Source organism: Cyprinodon tularosa, unplaced genomic scaffold (assembly GCF_016077235.1).
Source record: "Cyprinodon tularosa strain WSP-4 unplaced genomic scaffold, ASM1607723v1 ctg430, whole genome shotgun sequence".
NCBI classification, from domain to species: domain Eukaryota; kingdom Metazoa; phylum Chordata; class Actinopteri; order Cyprinodontiformes; family Cyprinodontidae; genus Cyprinodon; species Cyprinodon tularosa.
Genome location: NW_024039153.1, coordinates 1,226,696 through 1,240,129, shown reverse-complemented (window position 1 = coordinate 1,240,129; position 13,434 = coordinate 1,226,696). Strand labels below are relative to the sequence as shown.

Genomic DNA, 13,434 nt, shown 5'->3' with positions numbered 1-13,434 from the left:
TTATCTATATTCTTTTATCTTGCTCTATTACTTTAAAAATATCAAAATCTACACGTAACTCTTTATATAATTTTAAACATTAAATCAGATGTTATGAGCCAACAATTATTCAATCATTTGAAAAGGAATTGTAAATACTTCACATCAATACATTTAAATAACATAATCAGAGGTGTGAAGGGGGAGTTTTATTTAAAATTTGAAACAATGCAGAAAAGCAAACACAAATATTCCTGAAAAACTTAACACAAGAAAACAAAACACTCACACTTAAATGTGGATCTTATATTTTATAATTGAATGTGAACAACAACAACAAAAAAATATAAGGCAAAAGCTAAAAATCCCCCAAAAAAAGCCTTAATATGAGAACAACAGTAACAAAATTATATTTTTTACACATTGATAACAGCAACTCAAGCCAATATCAGATTACCTGTTTCCTGTGTTAGGGCACACTATTTGGAAAAAAAGGGAAAACTTTGTCCTAATTCCTTTTCAAGCTCCAAGCATTTTCTTGACCATGTATCCTGGCATATTGTAGAGGAAGAGGGCCAAGATGGCCAACAGCAGGAGCGCCGTGACGATCTTTATGGTCAGCCACCTGTACTGGTCGCACACCAGGTGCTTTGCTGCTTTGAGTGGGATGAGGAACCAGAGGAGGGCGACATCTGGGCGGCTGTTCGGGCACAGAGAGAAGAACAGCAGGTCTGATCAAAGCTGTGTCTTCTGTGTTATCACATTTGCAGATAGCAAGGATGATATAGGGATACAAAAACAATCATGGAGAGCGTTACAGAGAGAACCAGAGCTGGGAGAAGAAGATCTTCCTTACTTGGGTTTCTCCAGAGGTTCAGGCTCATTGCGTCCCTCTCCAGCTGGGCTTTTCTCTGCTTCCTCCCCTGTGAGAAGGTGCAGCTCAGCTTCGACTTTACCCTGAAGACATAACCAGTTTAGTTTGGCAACTTGACTTAAACTGAATTCATGAATCACAACAATAACCTTTCTACACTCAAAGAGAAGACTGATGATAAAACCTCAAACTCCATATTATTGGTGACATTTTCAATTGAAAAAGCTTCCTGGATGGGAAGCGAAACAAAATCCAGTTGATTGTTTTTTCTTTTTTGGAATGACTATGACCTGGATGACTGAGAATCTTCACCGGCAGAAGACTGATGAGTGCTTTTAAATCAAAAGAAAACCAGAGGAGCACTCTGAGAGCAAATACCTCTGCAGTGTAGCCCATTTCCCCCACATATTGTGACTTCCACCTCAAGTTAATACCTGTATTCACAGAATCTTTAAAAACAAATCCTTGATCCAGAAGGTGATGAACTAAAACCTGCAAATAACTTTTCAAGTTATCCTGCCTTGTCGGAGGTGATAAACATCAAAGCAACGACTAAAAAAATGAAGACAAGTCCGTGTAACTTAACAGAGCCATAACAAGCAAAAACGAAACGAAAATTATTTTGTAATATCTGTGACACACTTTATCAAAGTAAGTGTTGAAGAATAACCGGGATGAGTTGCTTTATGTGTGCTGAGAGTTTGATGGCTTTTCAACATACTAACAGGTAAGTTATCGCTAGTTTTATGCTTCTTTTATTGATATGATATAATTAATAAATGTAAGCACATTTTACAAAAGGAGTTGTGATACGATAAAAACAAAACATTTAAATATATTGAGTGTTTAAATGCTTATATAAAAAGCATTCAACAGTTAAAAGTAGTATTCAGTACATGAAGGACTGACTAAATGTCACATATATTTTAACGAACTGATAGAAACAATTAAGTTAAAAAGTTTTTCTCCTGTTGAATCAGCCGCAATGATTATGAGAGCTGGGCATGGATCTGTTGTCCCAAATTTCGAACTATGAATTCCAGCTTTTGAGGAGCTGGAGTTGAAATTTCCTACCCAGAGGTTGGAAATTCTGTCTTCCAGGTACAAATTGAAGACATTATTGCCAGAAGTGGATAATCCAGGTCCAGAAAGTTAAAACTCTGGAAGTTGTTTACTTTCAGGACCTGGATTATACATCTCTGTTTATTGGGAACAGTTTGGCATTCCAACAAGACATTTATCTCATTATATTAAAATTACTTTGGAATGACCCAGAATCCAAAGTTATTGATCTAAACTTGACGTCAGAACCTCTGTTGATATGACAGAAATAGTCTTACAGCTCTTTGATTAAGAATAACTCACAGTAAGTTCAAATTCATCTTCTTCGTTTCTGGCGACAAATGGCCACCAGCCTTTAATCCTCTTCTGCTTGAAGATGGAGACCAGAGGCATCTCGGCTTCGTTTGTCACCATTTCGATGGTGCACTGTTTGGCTGTCTTTGCACCACGAGGGAAACGGTTTAGGTCCAGCTCAATCGCACCTATGGAGACACTTTGATTTTACTAATCCTTATGATAGTGCATTCAAAACATAACACATTTATTATGTATTTCATTAATTAAATACATCTGGATAAGTAATGTATGTGTTTGACAATGTAAAAATAAACATTTGATAAAAAAATACCCAGAAAATCATCAGCAGAGAAGTGGTCAGCGTCCCACACTTGGAGATTAAGTCGAGGAGGGATCTTATACTCTGTCTCATCCCAGGCAAACATTGACTCCTTTTTGGAGATGACTATCTTCTCCTCAGCCACCAGGTAGTCGAACGGGTAAATAAAGCGCCAGTTGAAGTTGCCCTCTCCAGTGATGGAGTGGTAATGGACGTCAGTGTCCTGTTTGTCCTCCTGCTGTCCTTTCAGCCATCTGTTGTCATGAATCAGGGGAAAACAAATAGAAAATTAAAGGTTTATCCCTTCGAAATATTTTTTGTTGTGTGATTAAAATCTTTGAAAAAAAGGAAAACATCAACATGTTTACCCTCGTACAAAGATGTCGCTTGATTTCTCGCCAGTGAAGATGTCATCATCCTCTAAAACAACCTCATCTGTGTTCCAGATGATGACCCTCAGTTCAAACCTGCATAAGAAAAAGGTAATTATGAGATGTGGTTGAATTTATCAGCAGTGATTTGGAAACTGATCCCTTTATGTTCTTCTCCCAAAAGCTTTGATTCATACTTCTTTGGTTTTCGTGGTGAAATGTCAAGAGCAGGACCTGGTGCAGTCTTATCCTTGGGGAACATATCCACCCACATCTCTATTCTTCCCTGTACACAGTTAAATAAATGAATGATAAAAGTTGCCTTTCAGGAGAAAAAAAAACAAAACAAGAATAACAGAAATTCTAACTTGCTTTAGCTTTACGCGTCGTTAACATACTTGTTCGATTCCTGGTTTATCCGGATGCAGGAGCGGTCTGGTTTCTACATGCTCTGGGACCAGTTTGCAGCCGGCTTTAGGAATTTCCTCCCAGTGCCTCAGCACAGAGAGAGCCAGGTGTTCATCCGTCTTCTTCTTCAAACCTGAAATATATTATTTGACATGTAATTTTGCAAAACTCTTAACTTTCTTACATTTTTTCAACATATCTTCAAAAGGTTTTGCGTGTGTAAAATCATGCAAACTGAATAGGGTGTGCAAAGTGGATCTTCATATATGTCTGTGTATAAAATGTATGCAGAATGTAGACCATATCCTTATTACCAAAATATTGCTTAAGATGTAAATGTGTTGGGAGCTGGAGAAGTTCCACCTTTCTCCAGCAGAGTCCGCCGTGGATCCTTCTGAGTGAGCCTCCTGCACAGCTGCAGCTCATCAAGATCATCAGAGGATCCACTATATAAGCTGTCTTCAGACCTTGCCTCAACGCCGCAGTGTTGTTCCAGTTGGTCAGCGCCTAAGCCTAGATCCTCAGTGTAACTTTGTGACTTTGAATCCAGCCTGGATTCTAACCCTTGTCTCTGTCTTCCAGGAAACCAGTGTCTCCTCTGTGAAGCTCAGGAAGAGCTAACCTGCCGAGCCGACCCTCTGAGCCAAACCTGAAGATTCATAGAGAACCTCCATGCAGCTCAGGACTAAGAGCTGGAAAACCCAACGCCAAGGTCTGTTCATTATTAGACGTGAGACGCTGAAGCAGCAAGCGGACTCTGCTGATCAACTCCTCTCCAGATCCAACAGTGACTCTCCCAAAGCTAACCTCAAGAACCCTCAAGGTACAATCCGTTATCATCTAGAAATCAAGCTCCTGCTTGCAACGCTAACTGAACTGTCTCTCACGCAGACTCCGGTGAACCAGTATCCAGGCCCGAACCAGAACCAGTACTTTCAGTGTGCTCGTTTCAAAATAAACTTGTTGAACTTTTATTCCTGTGTTCGTCAGTGGTGTTCTGCATACTTGGGTCGCTATTAGTGAACCCATCATGACAAAATGCTTACCACTGACCAAAAAATGTGCCCAATCTGAAACTACGTAACGTAAGTTAAAATCCTCCTTCTCACATGTAAAGCCTTAAATGGCCAAGCTCCATCTTATATCAGAGATCTGATTGTTCCTTATGTTCCTAACAGAGCACTTCGCTCTCAATCTGCAGGTTTACTAGTGGTTCCTAGAATTTCTAGAAGTAGAATGGGAGGCAGATCTTTTAGTTCTCAGGCTCCTCTCCTGTGGAACCAACTACCAGTTTTAGTCCGTGAGGCAGACACCCTGTCTACTTTTAAGGCTAGGCTTAAATCTTTCCTTTTTGATTAAGCTTCTAGTTAGGGTGGCTCAGGTTATCCTGAGCTATCTCTATAGTTATGCTGCTATAGGCTTAGACTGCTGGAGGACATAGGGAGCCCTTTTTCATCATTCTGCTTCATTCTATCTCTATTCTCCCACTCTGCAGAATCTGTTAGTTCAATCTCTAACGTTCTGCTCTCTCTGCTTTTTCTCATAGTAGCTTCATCTGGTCTGTTCCTGTTTGGCTGTGACTCCATCCTGGAGAGAAATATCAGCTGTGCTGCTGCCATCAATACCTTTATTAACAGATGCTGGAGATCGGCCTGTTTTTCCAGTGTCCTGTTTCTCTGACCGTGACTAACTGGATGTGCTCTCTTCATCCTCTGATATGGGCTGTGTGTTTGGCTGTGTGTTTTCTGGACGGGGTCACCTTCTACAGCTTTTTCTATCTCTGCTTCTGTTTCCTTGAACCCCAGTGGGCCTCAGCAGATGGCCGCTCACACTGAGCCTGGTTCTGCTGGAGGTTTCTTCCTGTTAAAAGGGAGTTTTTCCTCTCCACTGTCGCTACAAGCATAGGCGGATCTACTGGGGTGGCATAGGGTGGCAACTGCCACCCTAAATGACTGCCTTGCCACCCCAGCTGCCACCCCAGTTGGCGGTAGGGGTGGCGAGGCTTATAAATTATGGATCATTTGAGAATTACGGCCGCTAATTTCCAATGTCGGACTGCAGTGAATGCAGCACAAGATGACGCGAGAGCGACTGAGACTGATTGTTTTGAAAACCGAATGGGGCAAAGCGAGGGAGCCAGGGGTGATGGGGAGAGGAGACACGGGATGAAATAGGTAGAAACTGATTAACTATCTATCGAGAAATGAAATCATAATGAAAGCACAATGTTGCTAGCATAGCTGCAATGCTGATTTACAGATGATAAAAATCAGGTTGCAGAACGTTATTTCTCTATCTATGATGTTAGTTAGGCCTGACGTCTCAGCCTCATAAAGACATATTTGCGGTCAACTATGACAGAAAAGAGACTATATAGTTTGGTTGTACTTAAATCAAAACGCACAAAGGGATTGGATCTAAATAAAGTTGTGAAGCGTTTTGCTGAGCAACATGGAAATCGCTGCATTCAGCTGTTATAGTCATGGTAACTTTATGTTCTGCTCTCTGGTGAGCCTTTACAGAGCTGTTACATTTTGTTTTGGCACCTGAGAAAATCTGATATTTCCTTTAATAAAACCAAAAGTGTTAAAAGTTAAAAATGTGATACTGGTGTAAATCCTGCTCAATATGAAGCAGTGTTGTTTCTTTTTTTGTATATATAATATGAAACTATCCAGAAATGACCCGTATGAACCTACTCACAAGCAAAATGTATTTTTATGTTGCTTCTTTTCAGATTTGTGGAGATTTTGATGTAACATACAGAACCCGCCTTTTTGTTGATTTGTTGATACAGCAGTATGGAGGACCAACTCTGCCATATTTAAAAATAAATACAGAAATAAATAAATGCTTAATAAGTAAATAAGCATACAATTGATTGCCACCAAAAATACAAACAACAAATAAATGTAAGTAGAAATTAAATTATACAGCTAGTCATAAAGGTATATAACTCTTTTAATTGGTTTCTTTATTTCTTTGCCTTTTTAATATTTACCTTATTTATTTTTTTGTCATTTATTATCTTCAACTTCATTTTTTCATTACTTATATTTTTAAGTATTTATTTATGTGCATGTTATCATATTTTTGTCTGTTTAATTCTTCCTTTGTATTTTTTTACCCTAGTTATTTCTTCGCCGCTATTTCTGTCTGCCTGCCCTTTTAACATTTCTGCCTGCCATTATAATATAATTTCTAATTACATTTATTTGTTGATTGTATTTTTGGTGGCAAATAATTGTATGCTTATTTATTTATTGAGCATTTATTTATTTCTGTATTTATTTTTAAATATGGCAGAGTTGGTCCTCCATATGCAGCTCTATCTACAGCATATTTACATGCATGAAATGTCCCTTTCATTTTGCCTTAATTGCTGTATGTCAAGTTACTGAGGAACAAATGGGGTAAATGTGTGTTCAGAGTAAACATTACATGGATGTCCAGTACCTTGTTTGGGTGCCTTGACCCATTTATTTCTACTGTGTAGTTCTGCTCACTTTAGTACAGCTCAGTCCATAGATCTCTGATAGGAAACTTTTTCTTTCTATCGTTTCTTCTTGTGCAAATGCTGCAAAGCTGCCTCTCTGACAGTCAATCTCACACATCTGCGACTCAGCACCTGTGTCTTACCTTAATACCTTGCCTGTCATAAGGCCCCTCTAGAAGTAGTGTTATCATTCTTCTATCTCCTATTAAGTGAGATCTCATTGTACGATGTATTTCTAATATGAACTGTTTCACATGAAACACTAGTACTGTACATACTATTCTCACCAAACTGTGATTAAATTCAGTGTAAACAAATGCCATATGTTGCCACCCCTAAAAGATTCCTGCCCCCCTCTTGCCACCCCATAAATATTTTTCTAGATCCGCCCCTGGCTACAAGCATGCTTAGTGTGAGGGACTTTATTCAAGTCAATGAGTCGATGCAATCAACTGGTTTTCCTTAGATAGAAAATTTTGAATCAATCTGACTGGATGATCTGGTTGAACTGTAAAGTGCCTTGAGATGACTTGTGTTGTGAATTGGCACTATACAAATAAACTGAATTAAATTGAATTGAATTGTAAACACAGTTTTTACTTCTATACTTAGCATGTTAGAAACATCCACTTAGTGAAAATATTTTGGGGTTTTTTCTTGTTTTTTGCTGCAGCAATCATGTGCTCCTTATTTGGACAAATCAGCAAAAAGTAGCATATGAGCATGAAGGGAGCATAATGATACAATTTCTGAAGAAATGGTTTTCAGTAAGAATATAAAAAGTGTAACATGTGCTTGTATTCAGTCAATACTACGTAGAACCACCTTTCACTGTAACATGTAACAAGTGTTGCAGGCACCTGTGACCAGCAATTACTTAACATTAGAAATTAGATGTGGAAGTTGGCTGGGTGTGTCTAGTGCTATTATCCACTGGACTTGAATTTAACTAAATGAAGCGACGTAATCTTTGCAGTAAATGTGTTCCAGTTTTCTGTTTGTAAGGGGAACCTCCACTCCAGTTATAGGTCGTTTACAGCCTCTAAGGTGTAACACACGTTACTTCATTATGCGCTCATTAGCAGAGCTAAGCTTGACAGCTGCTAGTGAGATAGCTTAGCCAGTTGGTTCAGGCGTGTACGGCAAGAGACACATCTAAAAGTTACAGGACACTGGCCCTTTAGTCATTTTTTTTTCTATAATTCCCCTTAATTGAGTTTAATTTACCTTCCAGCTAATTCTGGGGATTTTCCCCTGTTCAGCATCTGCAAAAGAAAAATAATGCAACCACTTTTGGCATTTATTTAATCATATTTTGTCACTTTAACACAATTGTTTTATGTCCTACCCTGTTAACATGTAACAATTGTGTTAAAATAAGTAAATATGATTAAATAAAAGCTAAAAACGATTGCATTATTTTTTCGGGGGGCAAATTTCAATTTTAGTCTTTTCTGACCAGAACACCTACTTCAACATGGTGGCTGTGAGAAAACTACACGGAATTTACGACTATGTTTAATCCTGTCTGGTCCTCACTTTGGTAATCATGACGCTGTTTGTCTACCCAACCAATAAAGAATGAAAACCACTGTTATTTTAAAACATAAAGTCAGATTTCTGTACAAGCCTTGGACCATCATCAGCCTTATGACTCCTTTCATGTATACATTCATTTATTTTTATCATTTCAACACAATGCTGTTTCTCAATATCAAGGCAAAGCCTCATAGTACCAAGCCAAGCTCTAATTTTAGCTTGTTTTACCCCTTAACTCCATGTGAGACTTGTAAGACTTGATTATCTAATGACTTTCATCAATCCATGATGGCAAGTTTGACCTCAACTCCACATTTCAAAAGAAATAAACTAATGATATGAGTTCAAGTTTTGGACATATTTGACACAATGGTAACCATTTTGATAGTTTTCCTAATATTCCTTGTGGTAGAAACCAACCGTTTTCATCCTCGATCTCAGTTGGCGCCATGAAGACACGGTTCTCCACCTTCACTCTTCCTTCGGGGCCGTAGTGAGGGCCGTCCAGTTTTCCATCCTTGCACAGCTTAGCCAGGATTTGAGTGGGTTTCATTGGGTCTCGCCACACATTGTAACCATGACTGCATAGCAAACATGATAAAGTACATTTATTTGTGAAGTTATTCTAAAATAAAAGCTATGAAAGCTGTACCTTCACTAACTTGAGAAAAAGTAAATTTACTTTATGCTCAGATCCTTACATTGCATAGCTGGATGAAATCCCACATGTGGCTCTGTGTTTGCTGTAGAAACGATTCTCCAGATCCAACTTTGTTTCTCCAATCAGATCATCTGTTCCCACCAGATCCCAGTCATAGATTGACACTGTTAGAGTGGAATCCATGGGGAACGTCACTTCCACATCAAAGGATCTAAGACCACAAGAAATGTGCTTTCAATCAAATCTAAGAATACAGTAAAAATTTGAAAAGATGCCGTTAAAATAAAATCTCTCCAGAAATCCTGTTTCTATATCCAAACACTTACTTGCCAAACAAGGGGTTCAGCTGTTTGGAAATGTAGTTTTCCTTATCTTTGATTTCTGTTTTTCCCAGCTTAATTGCGATGTAGGGGTCAGCTTTCCCATTGATATCTGCTGGATGCAGATCTGTCGCCTATTGATAAAACATCAACATTTCAGTGTCACAACAATTAAAGTCCTTGTAAATATGACTTGGTTTTAGCTGAAAGAGTAATTACATTAATTTGCATTGAGCTTCAGAGCGCTTGGACTTACCCTGACTACATAAATGCGGACAAGGACATTTATCGGATCATTGTTAGGAATGTTCTGAAACATTCCTAAATTGGAGTCAAAGTTCATGTCTCTCTGTGTTTCATCTGACATTTTGTACATGCACAGCGAACCCTTAAACAGAACAGTTAAAGGAAATAAATGGAACAAAATAACAAATTACTGATGATTGTTTTGATTTTGCATACAGATCCGTTTCTCACCTTGAACTTTCCAACAATCCTGTCCTCATCTGTGACATTTTGGTCGTCATCGTCACCCCCCTTTCCTCTAAACAGGGAAAAGGTGTGGAGCCAGTCCTCAAAGTTGTCAAATTCACTTTCCAGTTCCTTTGGATACACCTTGTTTGTGAAGAGAACATACAGTATTGTATGACCTTGCTAATAGACATCCACCATGATGATTTTAGAAACATAACATCATATTGACTCATTCTCCACCTTAAGCTCATCCAACTTTGGCTTTTTCTTCTCAAACGGATCCACAGCTGGTCTCTTCTTGTCTTTCTTTCCTTTTCCTTTCTTGGGGCTTTTCACTAGAGAGTCTTCAGCTTGCCACACAGATAGAAAATATATATATATTCAGAAAAGGAATATTGGAGCATAGCACTCAGGCTTGAATTTAACCCCATTAGCTTTTAAGCACAGCAAGTATTTCATTGTATTAGACACCTCTGAACTGAAAACAAACTTTTTTGACCTGTATATTTAATATTCTATATATTTAAGTGTTAAATTTGTATACATGTACAGTATACCTAGAAATAACAGCTTAGAAATATTTGTAAAACACAACTTTTTACCATATTTCAACCGGTTATCAAACCTAAATGGTACACAAGCTTATGAAGCTAATAAAGGGTTGTATAACTTTAACATAATAGTACAAATAGTGAATAAGATTCTAGAGCTCATATGATGGCCGATGAATAACAAAGAGAGAGTCTGAAAAACAAGGGGTAATGTTTATCAATATTTTTTTTTTTATCTGTATTGGAATCAAAGATCTTCCTGAAATCATGCAGCCTTTTTAAAAAGCAAAAAATATGGGCCCCAAGAGGAATCCTTGAGGCACTCCACCTCTGATATTTCTACAGAATAATTGTTAGTGTAATTTAATTTTTTTTATTTATTGAGCATTGAACTATTTAAGTGTAGTGATTTTAGCAATATCATTTTAGGCCTTTAAATATTGAAAGGAGAATTGAATAGGAGAAAATTAGCTTGTAAACGTTGATCTTGTATGCATCCAACAAATGAAACCAACTATAAATAATTGATTATAGCAACTTGGTTGGCTTAGAGTCTTTGAAAACAATGAAACAGCCATATTAAACATCAGAATGGGAAGGAGTAGGTTGGTTGTGCTGTTCTTTTTACATCTCTTTGCAGGTGATGAAGCAGACTGAAAATGTTTTATCATTATCTCCCTTTTATCTCCTCTTTCTTTCATCTTTTTTCCTTTTTTCTGTTTTTCCTTTCCTGTACTACTTACATCGCACTGTCCATATAATCTGTAAAACTCCCTGCATAATTATAATAAAGCAATTTATATGCATAAATCAAGTGGAACACTATGGCGATAGCCCTACTGCTCCACTTGTGAAAGTAAAATCTTTGGGCTCTTTTTGGCATCAAGACAATCATTCTTATTGCCACATCGCCAGACAGGACACAGTAAAAAAAAAAAAAAAAAGGATGGGTAGGAGTAACATTTTCAATGTCTCTTTTTTTTTTTACCTCCACCATCAGCAATGTCCATGTCTTCCTTTTCTTCTGAATCTGACAGCGCTGCCTCTTGAGCCTTGAGAGCCTAAAACAGTGGTAGGTTTTATTTGAACTCTTCTTATTTATTTATTTTTTTCTAGTGTATTTATATCTGAAAAACTGTAACTCACCTCAGTTAGGGTTTCAATCGAGGCAAAATATTTGGACCACCAGTCCAACATGCTCTCATCAAGCTCCTCCTCCTCAGGCTCCTCCCCCTTCTTCCTCTTCTTCTTTTTGCCCTTCTCATCTTTTTCGTCATCCTTTTTTCAGTGCGTACCATGCATATTGTCAGGTGTTAGAATAAATGAGAAACATATTTTTATTTGAATTAGACAGTACTGTATTTTGAGCTTTGCTCACCTCGACTTTGACCACAGCCTCGGAGCACTGGTGAGAGAACAGCAGATTTTACTAACATAAAATGCAGACCATGTTTATTTGAAATTATATGAGGTATTTGGCCCCGGTCTGCATCATTAAATCGAGGCTAATAAGTATAAACTTACAGAGTCCAGTTTTACCACTGTATCCATCTTCTTAAAGGCAGGCTCAGTTTCCATGCTCACCACAATAATTTCCTCTGAAAGACAAACATCATATGATTTAAATCAATCATTTATATACCTTGAAAAAAAATGACCTGACATTAAATTAAACCAAACTTTTCCTGTTTCACCTCAAATAGGATGACAATTATTTGTAAATGATAAATAGCAGAATTTTGAAGAGTTTATTTTGGTTACTGTCTTTAAATGCAGGAGGCAACATACATTTCCTTAGTGTTGGAAAGAATGGCAAATCATAACTGTATGCCTTTGGTTAAATTTGTTAGATCTTCGACAATATTTTGCAGGATTTTGGCCCATTTTTCCTGACAGAACTGGTATACCTGAGGGGAGTTTTAAAGGAATAGTACACCCAAAACATGATTAGCCTTCATTTTCTACTCACACCCATGCTGAACAACACTCTGGAGTACTTTTTTGATATCTCAAATGCATCTGGAGATCTGGGAGGCTTCTTGCTGTCTGCTGACATTCAAATAATGGAGGTCTATGGCGCCCGAGACAGAAAGGTCCATAAAAGTCCACAAAAAACGTGTCAATATTCCTCCATACTGCTCGTCCAATGTATTCCAAGTGTCCTGAGTGGGTAGCATCCAGAATTTACTCGAAACGAAGTCATTTAGAATGTTTTTAGAGCATAAACAGTAGTGTATAGGAATTCCTGAAAGCGCGCGCCGGCGCGTTCATGACGCTACGGAAACCGCGGCAGACCAAACCAGACGAAAGTGCGCATTCAGCTCGGCAAAGAACTCATGCTCTTCCTCAACACTGAAGTCCTCAGACATTTTTCTTTCGTTGTTTCTTTCTTTGCACAGGTAAACAGCACATTTCTTCTTCTACGCTTGCATTATCGTCAGAGCAGACGCTGAATGCGCACTTTCATCTGGTTTGGTCTGCCGGCTTCCGTAGCGTCGTGAACTCGCTTTCAGGAAATCCTATACACTACTGTTTATGCTCTAAAAACATTCTAAATGACTTCGTTTCGAGTAAATTCTGGATGCTACCCACTCAAGACACTTGGAATACATTGGACGAGCAGTATGGAGGAATATTGACACGTTTTTTGTGGAATTTTATGGACCTTTCTGCCTCGGGCGCCATAGACCTCCATTATTTGGATGTCAGCAGACAGCAAGAAGCCTCCCAGATCTCCAGATGCATTTGAGATATCAAAAAAGTACTCCAGAGTGTTGTTCAGCATGGGGGTGAGTAGAAAATGAAGGCTAATCATGTTTTGGGTGTACTATTCCTTTAAGGCTACTAGCGTACATCTTTTTACCACTGAGCAAAGTGACCAAAGCTCAGTCTGAGCTCAAGGACTTTTGATGGCCTAAAAACCATTGACCTTGTTGTCTATCAGTCCCTTTGCGGCATATTTTGCAATTCGGTTAGGACCATAGTCTGTTTAGAAGACCTATTTGTGTCCACAGTTCAGTTTCTTGGCTGATTGTCTTAAATTGATGTCTGTAATTTAAATATGTGTTATTTTTATGTTTTAA

At 38.3% G+C, this 13,434-nt stretch overlaps 1 protein-coding gene across 3 annotated transcripts in view; it reads right to left on the bottom strand.

The window, feature by feature from the left end:
* Positions 1 to 173: 173 nt before the first annotated feature.
* The window catches only part of LOC119792808 (otoferlin-like), a 29,606-nt gene continuing 16,345 nt past the window's right edge, over positions 174 to 13,434 (bottom strand). For all 3 annotated transcript variants that reach the window (XM_038299611.1, XM_038299612.1, XM_038299613.1), the window contains 17 exons: positions 11,876 to 11,949; positions 11,730 to 11,756; positions 11,498 to 11,629; positions 11,340 to 11,412; positions 10,041 to 10,150; positions 9,804 to 9,941; positions 9,583 to 9,714; positions 9,333 to 9,460; positions 9,047 to 9,217; positions 8,766 to 8,926; positions 3,301 to 3,443; positions 3,100 to 3,188; positions 2,900 to 2,998; positions 2,544 to 2,785; positions 2,219 to 2,397; positions 836 to 936; positions 174 to 679 (listed from right to left, as the gene is read on the bottom strand). In XM_038299611.1, coding sequence (XP_038155539.1) covers positions 499 to 679; positions 836 to 936; positions 2,219 to 2,397; positions 2,544 to 2,785; positions 2,900 to 2,998; positions 3,100 to 3,188; positions 3,301 to 3,443; positions 8,766 to 8,926; positions 9,047 to 9,217; positions 9,333 to 9,460; positions 9,583 to 9,714; positions 9,804 to 9,941; positions 10,041 to 10,150; positions 11,340 to 11,412; positions 11,498 to 11,629; positions 11,730 to 11,756; positions 11,876 to 11,949 — 2,180 coding nt within the window. In that variant the 3' untranslated portion in view covers positions 174 to 498. The remainder of the gene's footprint in view (positions 680 to 835; positions 937 to 2,218; positions 2,398 to 2,543; positions 2,786 to 2,899; positions 2,999 to 3,099; positions 3,189 to 3,300; positions 3,444 to 8,765; positions 8,927 to 9,046; positions 9,218 to 9,332; positions 9,461 to 9,582; positions 9,715 to 9,803; positions 9,942 to 10,040; positions 10,151 to 11,339; positions 11,413 to 11,497; positions 11,630 to 11,729; positions 11,757 to 11,875; positions 11,950 to 13,434) is intronic.